The sequence below is a fragment of the Nicotiana attenuata genome, unplaced genomic scaffold (genome assembly GCF_001879085.1).
Source record: "Nicotiana attenuata strain UT unplaced genomic scaffold, NIATTr2, whole genome shotgun sequence".
Lineage (NCBI taxonomy): Eukaryota > Viridiplantae > Streptophyta > Magnoliopsida > Solanales > Solanaceae > Nicotiana > Nicotiana attenuata.
In genome coordinates, this window is record NW_017671781.1 from 101308 (window position 1) to 125322 (window position 24015).

At 34.0% G+C, this 24015-nt stretch overlaps 1 protein-coding gene across 1 annotated transcript; it reads right to left on the bottom strand.

Annotated features, from left to right (window-relative positions):
• Positions 1-10756: 10756 nt before the first annotated feature.
• Positions 10757-12298, bottom strand: LOC109210186 (elongation of fatty acids protein 3-like). The gene has a single exon (XM_019373561.1). The coding sequence runs from the start codon at positions 12007-12009 to the stop codon at positions 11137-11139; it is 873 nt and encodes a 290-aa protein (XP_019229106.1). The 5' UTR covers positions 12010-12298; the 3' UTR covers positions 10757-11136.
• Between the last annotated feature and the right edge of the window lie 11717 nt (positions 12299-24015).

Below are 24015 nucleotides of genomic sequence, written 5' to 3' on the forward strand. Positions count from 1 at the left end.
ACTTTTCAATAACTACAAAGCAGAGAAGTCAATTTGTATTACCTTGAGATGCGTGTTAAAATATGTACCATTGAAATAAAAGCTTCCCCTTTATATAGTAGGAGAGTTTCACCCTAAGTACAAGTCTAAAAAAGGTAAAAATCTTCCTCTCTCGTTAATTACTGATTCGTTACCGACATTGAGCGAGATATGCGCCGCAATATCCGGTTGGATGCGGATATCACGGCCCTCCATTAGTCGTGCACAATCATTCATGCGCTTCCCGAAGTCTCAGAACCCATCCTAGGTTCGGGGTGCGTCATTTTATCAAGTCCGATGGCAAGCATTTTGTTCGGGCCTTGGTACAAGAAGTTCTCTACTTCGATTTCGATCCCGTATAATCATATCCTTGCTTTGTTTGACCCACCAAGAAATCGGGATATATACCCGGATTTCCCCCGTATACAAACTTGTTTAATCAATATTCGTCTTTTTCAAGGTTTATGTTTTCCAATAATGAATGAATCATTCGATATCTTTTTATTCTGCCACGAAATGATATAAGCAATGGCAAAAAGTCATCGTGGTCCAAGTCATTAAATTATGGGTCGATAAAGCATGCTACCGCAATACCTTTGTCAGAAATATTTTATTTTGTATCTCATACAACTGATATTAGTTGTATGAGGCAATCTTTTTGTCTCACGGTTTTGTGGACCCAGATTTTTGTGGGACCAGAAGTGTAAGATTGGGGTCCATAAATTTGTGAGACAAAAAGGAGTCTTATACAACTAGTGTCAGTTGTGTGAGATACAAAATAAAACTTCTCCCTTTCTCATAATGACACCTACCACCAATTTTATACACGTTGATTTAATTTTTAAAATAAATTTGAAATGGGATTCAGATGCTCTTGGATTCTCAACCCGAAGAAAAAGTACGAAAATACAGCTAGGAAAAAGATAACCGTCATTTAACTAGTTTGGTTTTTCTTACCTGTTCTTGTTTTCTTCTTTTTGATTTTTTAGGGAGTTCTCAATCCCTCCAAGTTTAGCATTTTCGAGCCATTTAAGATAAATATAATGAACGAAGTATATCTATTTTTCTTCACTTGTTGTTACAAAAATCAATATGAGATGAAGATTTATAGCTTCCTCTTGAACCCCCTCCTCCTCTGCTCCAGTTTCCTCGACCAAACATATTATTGTAGTATGTGTGGGAGCCAAATTTCGCTGGTCTGGCTTAAACCCCACGATCACTAGAGGCAAAGGTAGAGTTTTAACTATCGATTCGATCGAATTTAATAGTTTGGTCTAAATTCTATATTTATTTTAAAAAATTAATTTAATATGAAAAATTAGCTAGAGATATTATTCCATCCTTATCTTAACTATTTTACTCTTATAGATAATTGATTAGGCATGAATATATAGGGCCCTACGTCTTCTTCAAAGACCATCGAGCCCCTGAGGTCCCTCATGCTAAAGCAGCAGAGTAGACAGACAGACAATCAAGTACTCTCACAACAACTTTTTTCGAACCATTTTTTCTTCTCGTCTTTATATATCAACTTACTTATAATTCGGTGTCAATTCCTTATTCCTAGGCCAAAACTTTCCTCAGACTATTTGATTTTGTACAAATAAGCCTTTCGTCTACCTATTGAGTCAAAAATGCTCCCACCGTTATCTTTCTAACTCACATATGCACCTACGACTAATGGTCAATGCCAAATAAAAAAGTTTATTTAAATTACACGTGGCAAATTTTTATTGGTCCAATTTTAAACTATGACCTCAATTAAATAAACCTAGAGGTGTCAATGGAAATTTGAAAACCGATTAAACCGACCGAATCGTACCGCACCGAATCGATTTTAGGTTTCTTTTAAAGAAACCATAGGTTTTTATAAAAATCTATAACCGTACCGATAATTAAGGTAAGTTTTTTATTTTATAAAAATAAACCGAAAAATACCGAACCGTACCGAATAAATTTTATATGTGGAAAATTTAGTTATATAGTAAGTTTAATAAGAATAAAGCATTAAATTTTTCATTGGTTCTTGGAATTATGAAAATTGTTACAATCCAACAAGTAATTAAACTCAAAATAGTAAATCCTAAAATCTATTATGCTACTTATACTTAAACTAAGTTATTTCAAGTATCTTTATTAGCAAGATACAAAGTGTTCTAGCGATTATGAGTAGAAAACTACAATGTTTTGAATATGTTTCCTTTCATACAATTTAGATTTATCTTTTTGAATATTTAATATAAACTTTATTCTTGAGTCCCGGCTTGGTTAATATCTTACAACTCGTGTGATTTATATTTTCTTTGCTTTTACTTGATTTCTTTTATGTTGCTGTCGAATAGGTGATGGAACTATACTCTAGCCATCTTTTATGTATTTTTAATGCATCACTCTTTAAACAGTAAAAAAGTCTAGAAAGTTTTGGTAAGTCCTGTAAAAGAACATATGTTATTGCATTCTACTTCTACTGGTGAATTTTACATGATATTTAAAAAAATACCGAAAATTAACCGAATTGTACCGACACCGAAGTGAAACCGACATGATTGGGACGGTTTCGAAAAGTCTAATTTTGGTTATACATAATAGAATAACCGAAAAATTGGTATGGTACAAATTTTATAAAATAACTGTTCGAACAGAATCATTGACACCCCTAAATAAACCCACCCTTAACCCTATTTTTTACCCAACCGCAAAATCCGACCCACCTAAGAAAATGTCCAAACTCTTGATTGTTAAAAAATTTAACTTCTCCATCGTTTCAACTCTACTATCACCATAGCTGCCACCACCCCCTTTCTTCCATAACAACCAAGTTGTCACTACAATTATGATTCTCATGTTTGCTCCATTTCTCCATTTTCAAACAATAACAACGAGAATATTATGCTCATCGAAAGGGTCCGATTAGAAAATCTTTAATTTTTTTCGATTTGGTGTTCTTTTTTGTTGTAAAATCAGGATTTTGTTGAAGGAGGAGCACCTAATTTTTATTTTCTACATAAATTATCATTTGTGTCTAACAACTTATTAAGAGTTTGCAAAATTTACAAAAATTGTGAAGACAAAATTGAACTATTCCAGAATTTAATTAAAGCTCATAAATTCATAATGGGTTCTTTGACTATCTCATGTGACAAGAAAAAAATAAAGATTTATCATTGTAAGTGACATTTGAATGTGAAAATTAAGGTCCTTTGATGAACATTTTCGAAAAATGACAGCTCCAATGGTAAATGTAAAATGAAAGAAGATGATAAAAATATAAAAAAAGATCAAAACTGCCCTAGACTAAAAATGTGGTGGCAGCACGGTTGCTAGGGGTGTCAATGGTTCGGTTCGGTCGGTTATTTTATAAAATTTATACCATACCAATTTTTCGGTTATTCTATTATGTATAACCAAGATTAGACTTTTCAAAACCGTCCCAATCATGTCGGTTTCTCTTCGGTATCGGTACGGTTCAGTTATTTTTCGGTATTTTTTAAATATCATGCAAAATTCACCAGTAGACGTAGAATGCAATAGCATACGTTCTTTTATATGACTTAGCAAATTCTCTAAATATTTTTACTGTTTAAAGGGTGATGAATTAAAAAAAAAAACATGAAAGATGGCGAGAGTATAGATCCATCAACTATTCTAGAGCAACGTAAAAGCAACCACGTAAAAGCAAGGAAAATATAAATCACACGAGTGGTAAGATATTAACCAATTGGGCTCAAGATAAAGTCTATAGAAGATTAAAATTCAAAAAGATAAACCTAAATTATATGAAAGGAAACATTTAAATGCATTGTAGTTTGCTAATCATAATAGCTAGAATACTTTGTGTCTTGCTAATACAATTACTTGAAATAACTTAGTTTAAGTAGAACTAGCATAATAAGTTTTAGGTATTAGTATTTTGAGTTTAATTACTTGTTGGTTTGTAACAATTTTCATAATTCCAAGGCCCAAAGAAAAATTTAGTGCTTTATTATGTTTAAACTTACTATATAAATTATTTTTTCACATATACAATTTATTCGGTACGGTTCGATATTTTTTCGGTTTATTTTTATAAAATAAAAACCTACCCTAATTATCGGTACGGTTATAGATTTATATAAAAACCTACGGGTTTTTTAAAAAACCTAAAAATCGGTTCGGTGCGGTACGGTTTTCAAATATACATTGACACCCCTAACGGTTTCTATGGAGGAAAGGGGATGGTTGCAGCTATGATGGTGGTAGAATTGGAAAGATGGAGAAGTTAATATTTTTTAACATTCAAGAGTTTGGCCATATTTTAAGGCGGGTCGAATTTTTGGGCTGGGTAAAAAAATTAGTTAAAGGTGGGTTTATTTAATTAAGGTCATGGTTTAATATTGGACCAATAAAAAGTTGCCTCGTGTAATTTAAGTAAATTTTTTTTTTTAATTTTGCTTGACTATTAGTTATAGGGGCATAAGTAAACCGGGAAGATAACGGTTGCATTTCTGGCTCAATAGGTGAACGGAAGGCATATTTATGCCAAATCAAATAATTTGAGGAAAGTTTTGTCGTTTAACCGTTCCGTAATTTGTGGATGGTTCACAGTATTTTAGCAGTGTGAATTGAAAAAAGCAAATGAAAGGGAACTGTTTCGACTTTGAAATTTCTCCGTTCACAAAAAAAGGAAGATCCCGTCTGATAGGTTCCAATTGACCCACTTTAGATTAGTCATTTACATCTATTATGATCATAAAATGATTTTTTAAGTAGAAAAAAAAAAGGAAGAAAAGGAAAATCAAGGACTAAAAGAATATGAAACAACTTAGAACGGTAATACTGTCCTTCAACTATTTGAGAGAAAATGATCAAAATGGTCCTTAATATATTGGGGTTGGTTTATCTTGGTCCTTGATATATACTCCTTAATAGATATAGTCCTTACTGTTTAGAAAAAATGGACAATTTACGTCTTGAACCCTAAAACTAACAGATTTATCAAAAACAACAGTTAACTTTAACACCAGAACCACATGCAACTCACGTGACAGCTATACGTCGGGTTATCGAAAAAACTCAGTCGGAACAAAAAAAGGAATTCAATCGGATGGTTACTCTGTAGGAACAAAGGGGTTCCACCACCAACTTCGTCGAATTCAGCAAATTCTGAGCGACAGCGAAACTAGTTGAGCCGCAGTCCGCCGATTTAAGCTCCGATAAAAAACTCAGCACTAATGACATGGTGAAAAAAACTTGTAGAGGCGGTTAAAGCTTACTGGGCATCTGCAAAACTGATGAAGAAGGATAAAAAATTGTGTCAATTTCAGTTTTGTATTTTTGTGCTTCTTACCATGTCACGGAATCGAAAAAGTCCTTCGGCCCCGGCACTTCGATGTTGCACCAGAGAAATTTTATTTTGGTTTATATTTAGGCAAATGGATTCTTTTTCAGTTGAATTTTTTTATACTTTTTCAAAGTTTCAATGAGAAATTTAAAAAATGATAGAAGATGGAATGCTAGATATTTCTCTTTTCTGATTTTCTTATAAATTAATGTCTACATTGCAGTACACCAAGTGGAAGTATATGTTGAAGTTAAGAATTATGAGTAGCAAATTCTTTTGTAAACACGAGACCAAATTTGTGGTTTTTAGGTGACCATCTCATGCATTTGTAATTAGTTGCAAAGAAATGAGGAAAGTGACTGGGAACTAGAATCTCATGGAAGGTACTCCCTCCGGTCTAAAATAAGTGATTTTTTGGCCTTTTTCTTGTGGTCCAAAATAAGTGATTTTTTCAGATTTCAAGAATGAATTAATTATTTTTTTCCTACATTCTCCTTGGAGTAAATAGTGTTGGAATATGTGTTAGGAGTGTTTATCTGAGATAGTAAAGGTTAATATGGTCAATTCCATTGCTAATTAATGCTAAAATGTGAATTTCTTAATCTGTGTGAAAACATCCAAAAAAATCACTTATTTTGGACCGGAGGGAGTATTTTTTTTAATGATCACGTGAGTTACACGTGGGATCAGATGTTAGGGTTAGTAGTTATTTTGAAAAATCTGTTAGCTTTAGGGTTCAAGACCAAAATTGTCCACTTTTTCTAAACAGTAAGGACTATACCTGTTAAGGAGTATATATCAAGGACCAAGATAAACCAACCCCAATACATTAAGGACTATTTTGATCATTTTCTCACTATTTGAAGTAGCTCAAAAATACCTTCCGTTTATTTTTGGTACCAAAAAGATCCCTGCCGTTTATGTTTTGGACCACAAATGCCCTTAAACCGTTAGTCTTGCCATTGGAGCTGACATGGCAGTTAGATTTGCTTACATGGCCATCCACCTAAGCAATCTAGCAATTCGTCTTCAACCTCTAGCGGGTTCTTTCAACCCGATTTCAAACTCATTTATAGACCCGATTCATTTTCACAATTCCAAACACCAAACACCTTATTTTAAAACGTAGAAGTGCTAGAAATTCGATTTATTAATAATTTCTTATAGTCTGCCTTTAGTTGAACTTTAGTAATGTTAGCTTGGTTGTGATCTACTCAGCTATTCCTAGGCCGAAATTTTTTAAAGAAGCACATTAATTGGATGGATATTCATATCCTACACCAAAATGACGCTGGAAAGATAATGTACGTAGGAATAAAATCTGGAAAATTAGAAGACACCGTCTAATTTGAAGTCTATCATCTGTTGAAACTTAAAGAAGAAGCAAAATAAATTAAATGCTAAATCATTTTACGAATTAGTTTATGTAAATGACCAGAGAAAGTGCTGGCCAAATTCTCGTTTCCTGAACAATTTCAAACTTTCTCGATCGATTGAAGACTGTGAATTTGTAGTTATACTTTTCCTATGAAGATTCAACCAGTTGATTTCAATACTTTGGAGAAGGAACCGGGTCGGTATGACTTGTTTAATCTGGTTCAGAAGTCAAGGTTCAAACGACTATTTGAGAGGCAATTTTCAGGACTTTTGAGATCATTGGCGCCGGCACCAGAGAAGCCTAAGGATGCGTAGGAAGAGTTCGAACCGAATCATACTTGTAACAGATGCTTGAAATCCTTAAGGTATTAATATATAATCTCACCTTTAATTTTGTTGTTTGAATTCTTCCGAAGAAAGTTGCCTTTTTCCTGGTGCAGAGTTTGGTGCCATGTCCTTCCGTTTAAAAAAGAAACATGTTCGCGGATAAAACAAAGATGATAGAGAAAAACAGGATGGATAAGGGAAAGGAGAATTTCATCATAAAGATGGCAGTTGATGGCCTCTTTAGCTGTGGAGTTTTAATCCTTATTAGGGGTCTGTTTGATTCGTGTCAGGTTAAAGGGTGGTTGGGTAAGGTAAAAATAAGAGAAATTTTCATAAAACATTATCTTTTAGTGGTAATTAGCTATTTATGGCTATTATTTGCTATATTATGGATTATAAATACGTTTTATATTGCTATAAGATGTATTAGATGTATTTAAGCTACTGTATTCACGAATACAGTAGCAAAAATAGGCGTGAATCAGGGAAGTCCAGCTAATCAGTTGTTGTATTCGAGTGTATTCGACTGTATTCATGGCGTGAAACATGGGATTACAGCTGGACAGATTCTTATATTCGACTGTATTCACGGCGTGAAAAATGGGATTACACTGTTTTTAAACGGAAAGTGAATCAATTAATACAATAGACTCCTAATATAACTCAACAAACTCAATTATAACACACAAATTTTGTATTTTCTATTATAAAAAAGATTCTCAACCAAAAAATACCCCAAAAACATAACAATCTTCAGAGAAATTATATAAAACATCTGAATACATAAATTATATTAATTAAAAAATATTTGAATACATTCATGGCATATAGCGAGACATTGAATACAATGAAATACATAGAATACAGCGGGATACATTGAAATACAATTAAAAAAAAAGACAGTGAATACCATGAAATACATGGAATACAGCGAGATACATTGAATTACAATGAAAAAAAGACAATGAATACAATGAAATACATAAAAATACAGCGTGATACGTTGAAAATACATTGAAATATATTAACAGAAAATCAAGTTGCTCAGCCCCAAACTCCGTCGTCTTTGTTCAAGAACAAACCCTAATTTCCGGTGAATCCACCGTCGAGCAAAACCCTGAATTTCACTGTTCCCATGCATCATGTACAGTAGCCGAGCAAAAATCATGGCAAGACGTAGCATATCGTTTTCGAGGATTCTTCTCTCTACCAGTAGACCATCAACAGTCAATTTCAAGAGTGATTTCACCGGAAGCCTTAAGAGTATTTCAGTAATGAGTTCTGGTGGCAGAATAAAGACTCTGTTAAAGCTTGAATCTTGTATTGAAGATGACGGGAGTTGAGAAAGGTTCGTGGGTTTTTTGTGTTGTGCGCGCCGATCGGAGGCTTCATCTTGCACAAAATTGAGGGGAAAAGTCAGAGAAGTCTTCGTGGTATACCAGGCAAAATTACCGTTTGTGACTAATGGTGTGGGTGAGAGGAATTTTGAGATTGAGCATCGTGTTTTCAGGGAATGGGGGAAGAGAATGGCATGTATCAAAGTAGAGAGAGAAAGAAAATAGTATAACTGAATAGCGTATTTAGTGGCTTAGGGGTAGGAGGTAACCAAAATTAGATATTTTGCTATAAACATTAAAAGGTATCTATAGAATATAATTTTTTTGAATGATATTTATTTAAAATAAATAAGATGTTAACCTTTGCTATAGGAGGTAAAAATTCCTAAAAAGAAAGTGGGGTCTTTTTTCTGAGGTGGCATGTGATGTGGAATTCTGTTAGTTAATAAGGATACATATGGTCCAAAACTTAGACGGTAGGGATATTTTTGGTACCAAAAATAAACGAGAATATTTTTAAGCTATTTCGAATAATTTAAGGATATTTTTGACTTTTTTCCGAATTTATATCTACGAAAGGGCAAAAGCACCAACTCCGAGTCTCAAGTATTAAATGCTTGAAACAGTAGATGAAAAATTGAATACATGGGCAACTAAGTTCATCTCACGCAACTTCCCCGGCGTCAAATAATAATATTAACCCCAAATAGCAAAAGCAACAACTCCAATTTAATCAGAAAGTGACGCGCCGTCCTAATTGTACCTTAATGATAAGAAAGCTTAACGTAACCATGAAAAAACAAATACACTTGCTAATATAGTATTCTCTTTTGCAAACATTTTTAAATATTCTGCATCGAAACTTACATTTTCGTAGATAACTATTTGTGTTCACTTCAATTGTTTTACTAAATATTTCACTTTATAGAGGTATTTGCCACTAGAGGCGGAACAAGAATTTAATATTTATAGGATCTCAATTTATTACCGAATTCATAGATTATTTTAGTTATTGGGTTCACAATTAAATATTTTTATGAATTTTTTGATATAAATATATGGTCTAAGCAAAAATTATTTGGTTCATCCGAACTCGTAGGTACTTCTCTAGGTCTACCCCTGCTTGCTATCTCCTATTAGCACAAATATCCCATTACGTTGTCTATTAAAACTTGAGCAAATAAAGAAAAATCACGTAATTTATATTTTCATCTCTACCAGAATTAAAACCCCAATCCATCATGAATTTTATTCCACTTCATTAACCATTAAATAAACAACGGTTGGATAACAACTACTACTTGGTAAACCGACACAAGGATTTAAATATTCAGAATTGGAATAAAGTTTCCTCAACAACAAAGAGAGGGGCATTCATCGATCTTCCTTTAGAATAAAAGTATAATCTTTACTTAGCCAAATCAAAATTCCCATTCTACTGGAAAAAACCTAATGTGAAGTGAAATAATACGTTTTCTTTTAAAGACTAAAGTAAGGTCAATTTACGTGTACGTCGATTATTTCTTTTGTATATATTACTATATTCCACTAATACAAGTAATTAAGAAGAAATTATCTAATGTTTTTTTACCTCCGTGGAAAATTGAACATGGATTTGCAATGATTGTCAGCCATTTTATCCACTATTAGATCACACCGGGCGAGAAGATTCCTTATCTTGTAGTAACTTGAGCCAAATATTGGGAATGAAATCAATTTGGAAGAGACCCTTAATTTGTCCTTTATAATAAATAATAAATCGACAACAAAATCCAGCAATCTATCCTTAGTAACTAGTAAGAATGTACAAACTACAAAGTCTTACCCCTTTGACACATTCAGAAATATAAGTATGGATAAATTTTCAAAAAATAAAGTTAATTTTTTCTTGATTATATAAAAAGACACACATTTTAGTTAAAATAAAAAAATCAATAATTCACTTATTAGGTACCGAAGAGAGAGTGAACATTGCCACATTGCAGATAGCCAGATATACGTTATGATCCGCAAAATAATTGAGTCCATTGACAAAATTCATTGTGCTCATCACCTTTTATTTGACAGCAACTACACCATCATCAAACATACGTACCTTTTATTTTTCTGTAAAGCTTCACATCATAGCAATTAGCAGCATGGGGAACAAAGAACTACTGTAAAACCATGCTTCTCTTTATTGACCTAAGTTTAACTTCGCCACTTTTTACACAATCAGAACTGTCCGCAACAAAACGAAATTAACTATCTAAACATTAAGCTAGATAACCTGCTACAACAAATTGAATTATAATACTAGTAATAGAAAAAAACTTTACTATCAATATATATAACTTAAATTCTTTTGAAAGATAAGAACAACAACAATAACAACAACTCAATACAATCCCACTAATGGGGTCTGGGAGGGTGGTGTTTACGGAACTTACCCCTATCCCGAATGAGTAGAGATGCTATTTCCGAAAACCCTCGCCTCTTTTGAAAGATAAGAAAGGTGAAAAAACACATGAGCTTTAACAACAAGAACAATCATAACTATTCACTTCTAATAGCATCAATTACATATATATATACTCAGTAATGGTAAAGGGATATCATTATTCTTACCCCTTAATATAATTTTTACAATCCAATTAACAAAATTTTCAAGGGATAATCAACTAAGTACTACTCCGTATATATATATATATATATATATATTTCGTATACAAAAGAAGGAAAAAAAGAAGAGCTTAAAACTATAGGAAAAGGCAGACCTCAATTATCCTTGTCTTTGACAGAATCCAAAGTTTCGGATCCTTTAGTAACACCAATTTTCCTCTTCTCCAAATGCAACTTCACATAGAAATTAAGGAACAAGAAGAGAATCGCACCATTTAGTACAGAGTTTAAAACCCACGCGCCAATTCCGTTACACCCACCTTTTAAGAAATGCAACAAAAGAACCCCAACATGACAAACAACGTTGCAACCCAACAACACAACCTGACAGTGATTCACAAAGTGGAAACATTTGCTGGGCAATCCTACGGCAGTCCAAAATCTGTACCCGTAAACCACGGAGTAAATCGAAGTTGTTAAAATTATGGCTAAAACTTGAAATGATTGTGAGAATTCTAGCCATAAAAATGACATGAATATGAGGATCGAGTGGTTGAATAGTTGAAAAAAGGAGAGTTTACGACGTCGTATGATAGTGAAGAAAGTGCGGAACGTATGGAGGAAACGAGACAGGTAAAAAATGTAGGACCAGAAAAAGACCCGACCCGAAGGACGGGTACCGAGTGGAAAACAGAGGAGCCATTGAAACGGGGTCGTTTTGTACCGGCGCCAGAACCAACGGGTGTCACGGATTTCTGCGGCGGCGGAGAGGAGGATCCCAGCGAAGATGGTGAATGAGATTAAGGCCATGGATAGGGAGTGGACGGCGGGGATTGGGCCAAGAGGGAGCGGACGACGGTGGCGGAAGAGAAGGAGGAGGAAGAGGTGGAGGAAAACGGAGAAGATGACGTATGCGGCTATGGAGGTGAAAAGGAAGACCCACGTGTTGCCCCATGATTGGCTATGCTTCCAACGGAATCCGACGATTAATGGGTGTTCAGATAGGTAATAACATAGGGTTTGAATCATCGTTGTTTTGTTTCAGGCAGAGAGAAAATTGAGAATTTGTTGTTGATCAAAATTCCAAACAAGGAGATCTTTTTCAACAAAGAGATGTTTTTCTCTGCCGGAAACGAGCCGGTGACGGAGCTTGAGCCGGTGCCGGAGCTTGAGCCGGCGAACTTCAGTATGGGGTCAAAATTGGGAGGGAGGTGAATGACACCACTGGTTTTTTCACCTCTGATCCTTATTTATATGAACCAGGGATATACATATATTGTATAGTACCTTCGATACTAAGGGACAAAAAATAGGAATGAAGAGGAGGAAGATTTTTTTTCTATAGAAAAGTTTTAATATCTTTTCTTTTTTGTTTTTGGATGAGGAAAATGGAAACAATATGTATTTAGTGGTTGGTGGGATCATAAATAATGTTTCGTTATTTACTGAACTTTAATATTTGAAAATACTTAATTGATTATCAATATTGAGACTTGAACATCAGTATTTAAAATATTTGTGAAGTACTGACAATACTGTTTTAAATATATATTTTGGATTATAAGTGCAACAATACAATGATTAAACATAAATTACATAAATTACTTACAACCTCCAAATTAATACATATTTAACTTGCTACAGAAAACGGTACCAACTGATTGGAATTTAGAGTTAATTTTTATTACACACTTAGATCAGCTATGCTTTTAGTCAAAGCCTTTTTAGTTTAATTTCAATAAAGAGATTATTTTGAAATTGAAAGAACCTCTAATTTATTTTAAAGAGAATATTTTAATTATCTATCTATACTATACTAGTATCTATGAACGTGCATTGCACGTTAATAATTGCACGTGATGGTTTAACCATTTTAATCATCTGAAAGCCGAAAAATATTATTACATTAGCATGATATGTGAATTCAAAATAAAAGGACATCATCAGAACTTACACAAATGATCAATTTAGTCATGTTAGTTAGATAATTACGTATTATAGTTTAAAAGTATTTAATTTGATGGTATCTTACCAAACATTTCTTTGTTGATGGTTTTTTGTGTATATTTCCTTCTAATGTTTTGGTTGCTCTGCCATAACCAGAACTCTTGTTGTTGGTATTGATATTCGTTCCTCTTGAAAGTGCAACATATAGCTGTTCGTGCAAGAAAACATATTGTGATAAATATAGTCTAATATTTAGAAAGTTTATCCTTTTGCTTTATTTATTATAATTGCAAAATATAAATATACCGAAAATTATCCTTGTCAGTTAAATCTTTTTTATTTGAGGCCATAAATATAATTTTAAAAAAGCTATTTTTTACAGTCTTTGATTTCGTCGATTTTGTAACTATTGATAGTATATGACAGAAATCACCTTCCAAGCCATTAGTTTTTTTACCAAATGGCTTACTGGTATTCAATATATCTCTAGGGGCAATTGTTTCGTCATTTAACACTTAGCCATAAGCGCTTCATCACATATTATCAATTTTGTTTTCCTTATAGATTTAGCATTGTTGCTCTGCTTTGACGTATTTGTGATGGTTATTTCAGTTGTTTGAAAAGGTATATCACATCTAAAGTGAGTGGCCTCATAATAAAATCGTTGTCGGTACACCATTTGTTATTATTGCTAACAGTATCATGCCTCTTGATTTGACATGTGCAAGTAATGCATGACATAGAAATATTTTCAATTCAGCCAGAGGCATCTACAAAGGATAATCCCGTATAAAAGCCGACTCTTTATAATATAGTCTTGAAAGCTTGTTCTTGTTCATGATTTAGCTTTGATTGTGCTTCAACATACACTTGTATGGTTGTTTGATTCTTAATACTATAATAATATTTTTTACTTTGTGTTCTAATTTTTTAATCTCTAACGCTCTTTCTATAGAATAAATGTATGTACCCTAAGATTTTTCTTAACTTGAAAAATAATTTTACTCATATGATAAATTTTAAAAATAATTGAATTGCATTCTCTTGCTAAATAATTAATTAAAAGATTTAATTATTTGGTCTTTACAAAAAAAAATAGTTTATTATATGTTGATTCAGATTCTTATTATTAGTTCATCTCATGTTTTGAAGATTTAATCTTAATTATAATTTTATCCACCATAAATTTTCTTTTCAAAGAGTAAAAAGATCGATCTTATATTTCACGTTTAGATCTTTACGTTTGCAGAATCATTAGTGGTATTGCCTCTTACCAACCATTTTTCTTTCTATTTCTCACACATTTATATTTTTAAATATTTTCTTAGTTGTTGTTTAATAATTGGGTATATTTTTAAATAATTGATTAAAGATATATTATTTGAGTAGGAAAACAGTTCTAATATAATATAAAAATATACTATGGGGATATTTTTTCTCAATTTCAACGAGCTTATGCAGTCCATTTAATATTACATTTATCTCTCTTAGTATTGGATATTATGGAGTGGTAATGTACTGTCAATATGGAGGATTTTTATGAAATTGATTTTATTAAACTTACCTACATATTTTTAATAAGAAGTTAATAGACAAATTTAATTTTTAAATATCAAATATTAAAAAAATTAATAGAAGGTCATGTAGTCTAAAAACATGTTATTTTAGTTATGTTAATATTATCTAATATAAATACCAATTTTTATCTAATATTATCTAATTACCATATTATCTAATAGGAGTATTGAACTATTTTTTAAAATATTTTATCTTTCAAATCATAAAATTAGATCAATAGCCATGTATTCATAATAAATTCAGTTCGAATAGAAGCATACACAAGAGTGTTATTTCTTTGTTGTTAATTGTCAATAGAATTCATAAAGATCTTTATAAAGCTTTAATAGGTTCGTATACCGTTAGGTTGTGTAATATAAGTTGGAATCCTATGAATCTACCTGCACATGGGCTACATTAATATATTTTTGTTGAAAAAAAAAAGCCTAAACCAAATTAAAAACTAAATCGGATACAAAAGAAAATATTACAATTATATCCAATACTATAGCTATATTTTAGGGTTATTTTGGTAAACCGATATTGTATTCATGCTTTTATAATAATATAGATTAAAAGCACGAAGGGCCTTAACGAAATGTCGTTCGACTTTTTACCCTTTAAAAATTAATTTTATATTGGATAAAATAGTCATTTAAATTACTTCCCTAATATTTAGGAGTTAAAAATTAATTATGTTTTGTGTATCTAATTCTTCCTTATTTGAACTACATATGAAATTCTAATATTTGGGACTTCAAGTTCAATTATACTTTTACCTTATATAAATTTAAAAGAAAGGAAAAATTAAATATACTTCTACCACGTTTTTTCTCCTCTCTCCTTTCATTAACAAGAGATACACTACGCACATAGTTTAAATTTTACATTACCAATGTTTACGTAGAATGGAAAAATAGAACTTAAAACTTGCGGTTTTTTATCTCATCCAAACTTGATGTTTATAAAAAAATAAAAAAATCTGCAATCCCTTTAAATATGAGTAAATTACCATAAGAAATACTTTATTGAATATTCATTTAATTAATTTTCTAATGTTTAGGAGTTTCAAAGTAATTAAAATATTACGTATTAAATTTTTCTTACTTGAACTATGTAGAATATTCTACTATTTAGAACTTTGAAAACATTAAGAATTTACTTTGTACAAATCTATGGTTAGGAGTTTAAAACTATAATATTATAATTTTTCTTATTTAAACTATGTAATAAATCCAAAAACTTTAAAATTATTAAGAGTTTACTCATGTAAATCTTATACTTAAAAATATCCGGTCATTTGTTATGAGGGAAAATATGACACCACAATATTCTATAGGCACTTATGTCTTTTGTGCGAACGTATAGTTAATATTTGAATAACATTGTGAGTATTTTTATGAGGCAGGATTTCTTCCTTGGCTGAGTAATTTAGCTAGTGTTTGGCCATAGATTCTAAATTTGTTTTGAAAAATCTGATTTGGGTGAAGTTTGATTTGAAGATGAAAATGTGTTTGGACATACGTTTTCAAAACATATTTTCCAACTTTATTTTGGAAAAACATGTATATAATTCCCACGTTTTGGGATTTTGGCAATAGCTGATTTTGGGATTTGAAATTTGGGATTTGGGATTTGGCCAAAATATGGGCAAAATTTATGGCCAAATATGAGTTTTGAAAATAAACCCCAAATTTATTTTGGCAAAACTCATGGCCAAACGGGGCCTTAATAACATCAAAAACTATCATTTTCAGGACTTAAATTGTTTTCTTATTTTTACTAGCTCAAATATATTCATTTATAATTTTTATGCTTTTAAAAAATCTATATTCACTGATCAAGATACACGCGCAAAGCGCGTACCTAATGATTAGTTTAAATGAAATAGTCGTCAATCTTCTGCTGAGAGTGACGCAACATGGAATAACCTAATATAACAAATATTAAAAAAGTAGCCAACCCAAACTATTATATTGAGAGGCAGTTTTATTAATTATATATATTCTCATTATAAAAAAATGAAATAAAAGGAATCGCAAAAATTCACAAACATGGGGTCAATACGAGGAGGCCATTTCTCAAAAAGGTCGGCGTAATAAGCATGTATATTAGTGCCACTTGTGAATGGGCAGCTTAATTAAGTATTTCCTAACGTACTTTTTTTTTTCACCTTACTATCTTGTTATTTTTATTCATGTTTTTATATGGTTTTTTGATACTATCCATTCTTATTTATATTTTTATTAATGTGGTGCTTATGCTTTCTTAAACCGAGGGTCTATTAAAAATAACGTCTCAATCCTCACAAGGTAGGGGTAAGGTCTGCGTACACACTATCCTCCCCAAACCCCGCGATGAGAGATAATACTGGGTATGTTATTGTTGTTGTAACCATACAAATATTTATAATAATTTCTTATACAATCAACTATTTCTATAACTGCCTCATTTGTTTCAATATTTTTTGGCTTCTATAGTGAATAGTTGTTATACGTCTATAACAACATTTGACGTTTAAATAATTTTTGGTTATTATAGATAAAGATTATCCAAAAATTAATTATTTTTTCTTTTTTAATATTACATATAAAAGATTAAAAAAATTATTAAATTTAAATCTGAAAAGATATGCACATTTCACTACTAAAATATTGAAGAAAGATAATGCATTATTAATAAATTCATAACTAAACGTATAAAAATTTATAACTCTAAGGCATACATTTTAAAGCTACGTAAAAAAAGAAATTCTTTCCAGATTGATGGAAGAACTTTGTAATTGTATCTTGTTTCGTGGATTTCATTCTCTTACTAGTGGTATAACGCTTGAATTGGCAAAGTTATGTCCAAATTTTCAACAAAAAAGTATCCAATAGCTTTCCTTTGAAGACAATCTAAGAGCTTAATACTTACATTTTCTATCTAATTTTTTTTTTGAATTTGTCCAATGAAAAAGATATCATGGTGCAAATCTTCAAATTTTATATCTTATGCAAGATAGAAACTTTGTTTAATGAAAAGATTGTTTCCATATTTTTAGAATTATTATTAGTAATCTTAAAGATTCTATATGGATATTATAGAGGGGTAATTTTACAAAAAGCGTTCTGCAATAAATATTGCCATTGCTGTTAAAGGTAAAAAGTTGTTATAGAAAGATAAAATATAAGTTAAAAAATCTGTTATGTGGAAAACTTGCTTTTATAATGAATGACTGTTATATATGAGAATGATGTTATAAAGAGATCTAATTGTATCACAAATTTTAAATTTTTTTTTTTTGAAAGTTCTATCAATTGAATAATATCACATAGATTAAGATGAAAGAGTACTACGGTAGTGGGGTTTTCTACTTTGAAACCGATGACTGATTACACCATGATTTGGTTCTGAACATCATCATCCACCGTACTTCTTTACAATTAATTTCAAGGTCGGTGTTGGACGGGACACACTACATTATCTTTATGGTCGACATTTGAAGTTCAGCCAAGAATTGGGTCCACAGATAGAAACCTACTTACAGCTTTGTCACTATCAAGATTCAAGAAAATGTTCGGCAAATTAGTGTTTCAGAATACGAAGGTCAACTGATCAGCTATTTGTTAATGTTAATTTTATTGTAATTTTCTTTAATTTATTTGAAATAAATTAAATTGATACATTTTGAACTACTAATACAGTTTTATTAAATCAAAGAATCTTAAATATTCAACGCATGCTGCTCTTTATACATGTATACAACTCAATTCATTAGAACTTCATCTAATGTGTAGGTCTAATTTTCTTTTCATGAGTAAAGATGTAGATATAATTTCTTGCCTTTTTCTGGGTGGAAGTGAGATTTAATTAAAATCAGGACTTCTACCTGCTCAAGCATATGTTGAATTTTGTAACTATGTTATCTAATATCTTAACAGAATACGTATGCCATATAAATACACATTTGGAATTAGAATTTGGCGACTCACAAAATAATAAATTTAATAACACCTGATATTTATATCAAACCAATAATAACATGATATGTGTCTAGTGGATGGAACGGAACGTGACTATGAGTTTCGTCATTTGGTAGATTTAGGCACAATTAAAGAGCTAACGCAACTTCCACAAAATGTACCTATGCTAGACGAGAGAGACGTAATGATGTGCATATATGCTATAATACACCATTCTCGACGAAAACTCCATGACTTTTGATTGATTGAGATGCCACATTTGGTAAATTTGGCAAAGCTTTTTGGGAGAAAAAAAATGCTTTTATGCAGAAGCATAAGTAGATTTGACAAGCAGAAAAAAGTATTTTCTTCTCAAAAGTAGAAGCAGTTTTGAATATATTTCCTACCAGAAATACCCTTAGTAAATATTGTATATACCAAAACAACCTTACTTAGTTTAAATTATTAAGTAATATATAATGACTTTTGGAATGAACTTTCATATTTGTTTAATAATTTTTATATATTTAAATGATAATTAAAAGAATAAAGTACTTTTTAATTTTATTTTTATATTTTACTTAAAAAAAATAAAAAAAATTAATATCTTTAATAATAGTAAGTATTTATAATTATTTATCTACCTATATAATATTAACTACTAGGTAAATCTTTTCATGTCCTTGTTCGTAATTTGATACTTAAAATCATTTTTTGAAAAGGTTAGCCAAACACAAATTATTACTCAAAAGTTCTTTTCAAATTAATTACTAGCAAACACAAACTGTTTTTCTCCAAAAGTACTTTTTCGAAAAGCATTTCTCAAAAAATGCTAATTTTTCAATTTGGCCAAACAGGCTATTAGTTCCCCTTTAATTTGCATTTATAGACTTGTTTACCCTAAAATTCGAGTAACAATTAAACTTGTATTGTGGTTTGAAGGGTATGTGATTTAATTCAATGCCAATTGATAAACAAGGAATTAAATAGATAAATTAAATAATAAAGTAGATCAAACCAGTGTACAAGATAAATCTCGACCTCGAGTTGTGACAGTCTCGAAGTATGATAATGGGAAGAACAAATGAATAAACAACTCTGATGAACAGTGAATAAAATAGCAAGAGAATAGCAAGCGTATAATTTCTTATCAATGAGCAATAATAAATGTGTTACAAATGGATGGGATCCCCCCTTTATATAATAGGGGAGTTCTAAATAAGGTACACTTCCGATTATAGTAGGAAATCATATTTGACAATTGTTTAACCGCTGAAGACCAATCTATTCTGAAATTTACGCCGTGATCTCCGGCCCGTTGCGGGTATCTCGCTCTTTCCGTTATTAACTCATATCGGCATCACCTCGAAGCATGCCTTCTTCTGACCTCGATATGTGTTATCGACCATGACCTTGGAAAGGAACTTCGACCCCAAGCTCGACGTTCTGATTTTCCGACGTGGTATCACTTTTTCCATCGAAGACTGAAATCGGGTAGCCCCGATTTCCACCGTATACAAATAGTCCCCTCGTTTCTTAGAATAAAATAGTAAGAAACAACTTGAGCCTCGATGTTCCGGAGACCCCGATGATGACGTCATCCCCGTGACGTAAGCGTTCGAGGTGACCGAAACGTCCCGTCGGTTCGATTCCCCAAAACATTAAATGCTTGCTAGTGACGGTCGGCCACTAGCGCCACCGAACCTTCGTCGTGAACCTATAAATACATGTTTCCCCTTTGAATCAAAACTTTACTTTCATCTTCACCAATTTCTCTAAGTTTCTTCCTCTCTCTATCTTTTCTCTTCCACTGCTCGTTGATTCGATATTTTAAGACCAGAAAATACCAAACTCTACCTCTTTCCGCTTCGTCTCATCTAAATCAATGGCGAAAACCTCCAAAATCATCCCTCAAAAGGAGAAAGCATTTTCTTCTTCTTCCCGGCCGGCCGATGACAAAACGCCGGTGGAGCCGCTCCTTCAGGAGATTGTTCCTAGCCCTTGTGTCCTAAAAAACGAATTCAAAGTCGAGAACCCTCCGTCGGTCCCTGGCCGATGTGAACACGTGATGATAGGCTGAAATTACGTATTTTAGTCGATTATTACATTCCAATTCACTGCACTTCAGTTGAGTTTGCGCTTTAATCGCTAGTGTTTTGCACTAATTGTGTGTTTTATGCCTTGTAGGAGTGATTCCGAGCTATGTAGATGTTATGGAATGAATTCATGTGATTTGGAGCTTTGAAGTCTGAGTAAAAGCCCAAAGAATTAATCCGGGATCGTGTTCGGGGATCAACAGATGATAGTTAAGAACGAACGAAGAATCGAGTAGGCATATTGCGCACAGTCTAGTAAAATGCACATAACTTTTCTCTCAGAACTCCATTTGAGCTCCACAATATATAGTTGGAAAGATAATTCAAAGGGATACAACTTTCATGTTTTACGTCTTACCAAATTCCAGACAGAATAGGGTGAAAAATGCACGACAAGTGCACGTCCGCGCACTGACCGCGGATGTGAGGCAGAAACTTGGTAAAATCCGCAGTTGAATCCGCAGCCGCGGACGTCCTGATCTGGAAAAGTATCCTTTTTCGCGTAGAAGAAGGTATACTTATTTGGGCCCGATCCTACTTGGTATATATACATGGAAAAACGGTATTTTGAGCACCTTTGACATACTTTTGACATAATTTAGACCTAAGGAGGCTAAGGAGACCGGGGATTCGACCTAAGGAGGCAAGAACACACTGGGAGCAAGGCGGAGAATTCTTCTACGAGTTTTTCACTTCCTTCTTCCTATTTCTATTATTGGTTATGAATTCTAGTATTGTAGTTATGCATACTATTATGATTAGCTAATTTGTTATCTAGGGTTTTGATGGAACCTCTTGGAGGATGAATTCTTGTTATGTTTTAATATAACTTAACCTTTGAATTTGTCTATTTGTTCAACTACGTGCTTATTTCAGTTGATTGAATGGACATTGATTGACTGTGCCTATTTATTATGTGTTGCTTGAGAAAGAATACGTATTTAGGTGGTTGTTGAACAACGTCACTCCTAACGTATGTGAGAAATCAATACAACGGGTTTAAGGGTGGATTTAGAAATAACAAAGCCTTGACGTGGTCATAGTGAGCGGTTAGATGAAGTTAAGTAGCGTAGTTTGAGAGAATATGTCTAGTAAATTGTTGTAGTTGCTCGAAAGAGAATTACGGCACCTAAAGTGCTCACGATCAGTAGAGAATACATCGGCGAAATTGTAGGGAACATAGCTGGAAGGATTCCGACAATTGGGAAAATCATAACTCTAGACCTCGTAAATTTAATCTCCAACCCTTAGTATCTGTAGTTGTTAATTTACTGCTTTAGTTTCTTAGTTAATTAGTTATATATAAGAATCTTAATCTTTATAACTTAGAAATTTATTCGAGCTTGTCTTCTTAGCGATATTGAACAATTACGGCAAAACCTTAGTTCTTTGTGGGATTCAACTCCGGACTTTTAGACCGGATTATATTTGCAGCGATCGCTTATCCTTTTTAGGACTAGAGTTGGGCGTGATCAACACGTATCGAGGTATATTTTCTCGATAACGGCAAAATAGCTCGATGTCGTGAGGGAGGACTGCAACTGGGGACCCGAGGTCGTGGTACAAATCCCCGCCCCCGAAGAAAGTATCACCACTTATGTGGAGGGGTTTCCAAGTGTTTACACTTACCCCTTCACATTGAGTCCTCTCGACCCCGTAGTCGTCAATTTTTGCAAGATGAACCATGTTACCCTCAACCAGGTGCATCCTTCGTTCTAGCGCATCGTGATTATGCTCCGCTTCTTCTCCAGTAAGGCCGATGGATTGGAATTCGCTCTCAGCCACCTCATACGTCTGTATCTACCAAAGATTTATCGAGGTTTAATCAAGCTTCAACGCCGATCGTCGGAGTCCTTCTTTGCGAGCATCAATGAGGACAAGGATCGAGGTTGGATGAACTGGTTTGTATGGGTAAGGACGTGCGATGTCATCCCCGAGGAGAAGCTACCGTTCCCCGAGAATTGGAACCCCAATCGTAAGTATTAGCCATTAACCTTCGTACTTTATTTTTTGCTTTGTGTAACACTCTTATCTGTTGTGCAGCGGTTGCTTGGATGCCTCACGAGGTCCCCGACCTTGAAGACTAGGTTCGGAAGCTGTCCGCAACTTCTTCTTATGCCGAGAGCTGCTGGCATGACTTGGCAAGGGGCAGATGGGAGGCTAAAAATCACGGTAAGTTTGTCCCGTATACTTACGATGTCCCTTTCGAAAACATTTCCTTCCTCACGTACTTGACTTCCTTTTATGTAGGCCTCGGGGATGTAGTTGAATTGAGGCCAGCTCCGCTTGGGGAAGAGGTGGTTCCCAAACCGGCCAAGGACAAGAAGAGTAGAAGGGCCTCACCTTCTGATAGCCCGGAGCCTAAGAAGATTAGGGCTCGTAAGCCGAGAGGCGACTCTGCTGCTCTTTCTGTTGGCGTAGCCCAAAAGCTACAAGATGAGGAGGAGGAGGGAGAGGACGCCGGTTATGAGCTAGTACCTCGAAAGAGGGGGAGTGTCAAAGCTCCTAAAATAGTTGGGCTGGTAATGGTCGAAGACACCTATCCTCGGGCCGAGGAGATCTCGGAAGGTACTCCGAGAAAAGTCCCCGAGCAATCGGAGGTAAAAGATACTTCCTACCGTGACCAGCAAACGGCGAGTGTGCCCGAATGGTCCGGTAGTAGGGCTCTTCCGAAGGGAGAGAGCGCCCCAAGTGACTCGCTTGGGGCAATTAATATCGATGATTCGCCGCCCGACCCCCAATTCTCTCAAGGACAGTTTCGGGAGGCTCGATCGGAAAAGTAAAGATATCCTAACTACATTCGGGGATGGTTTCTTCCTCGGGGCAGCCTCTCCTTCGGGCCCCTCGTCACTGTCGGACCCGCCTTGACTACATTCATCATCGTCGTCATCGAAGGAGACAAGAAGCCTAGCATCAGCTTCAAGCGCCTTGGCCTGAGCTATCTCTTCGGAGAGGTCAAAACCTCGAGCGTGGATTTCCTCGAGGGTTTCCCTCTGGGATTGGCACTTTGCCAAGTCATTGCTTCGTAGCTCCCGAGCGGAAGCCTTCCTTAGCTGCATTTGAGCAGACTCGCCATCGGCCAAATAGACGGCTATGGATTTGTCAACCGCAATCTTCGTATCCCCGACCTCTGCCTTGGCCTCAGCATGCTTGGCTTCGAGCTCCTCGATCCTTTTGGCCTGGGCTGAACCTTTCTCTTTAGCACCCTAAAGTTGGACCTCGGCCGATGCCAGTTTGGCCAAAGCAGCCTCTTTCTCCACAGCAAGGCGGTCCATGTTCTCCTTCCACCGATCACAGTCGGCTTTGACTTGGTCGACCTCCCTTCGGAGCAGCTCAATCCTTTCCAGCTTTTGCTGCAACTGAGACATTGAAGTGTTAGCCTCCACAGTTGGATCAAGACCGTACTCTTTCAAAAGGTTAGTTACCTGCTCGTCTATCTCGGACTCGTCCTTACGAGCCTGGGCCAATTCAGCTCGAAGGTCTCTAAGCTC

Bases quoted from the DNA above. Each gene is read 5' to 3' on its own strand.
- LOC109210186 (XM_019373561.1), bottom strand. From the start codon at position 12,009: ATGATTCAAACCCTATGTTATTACCTATCTGAACACCCATTAATCGTC.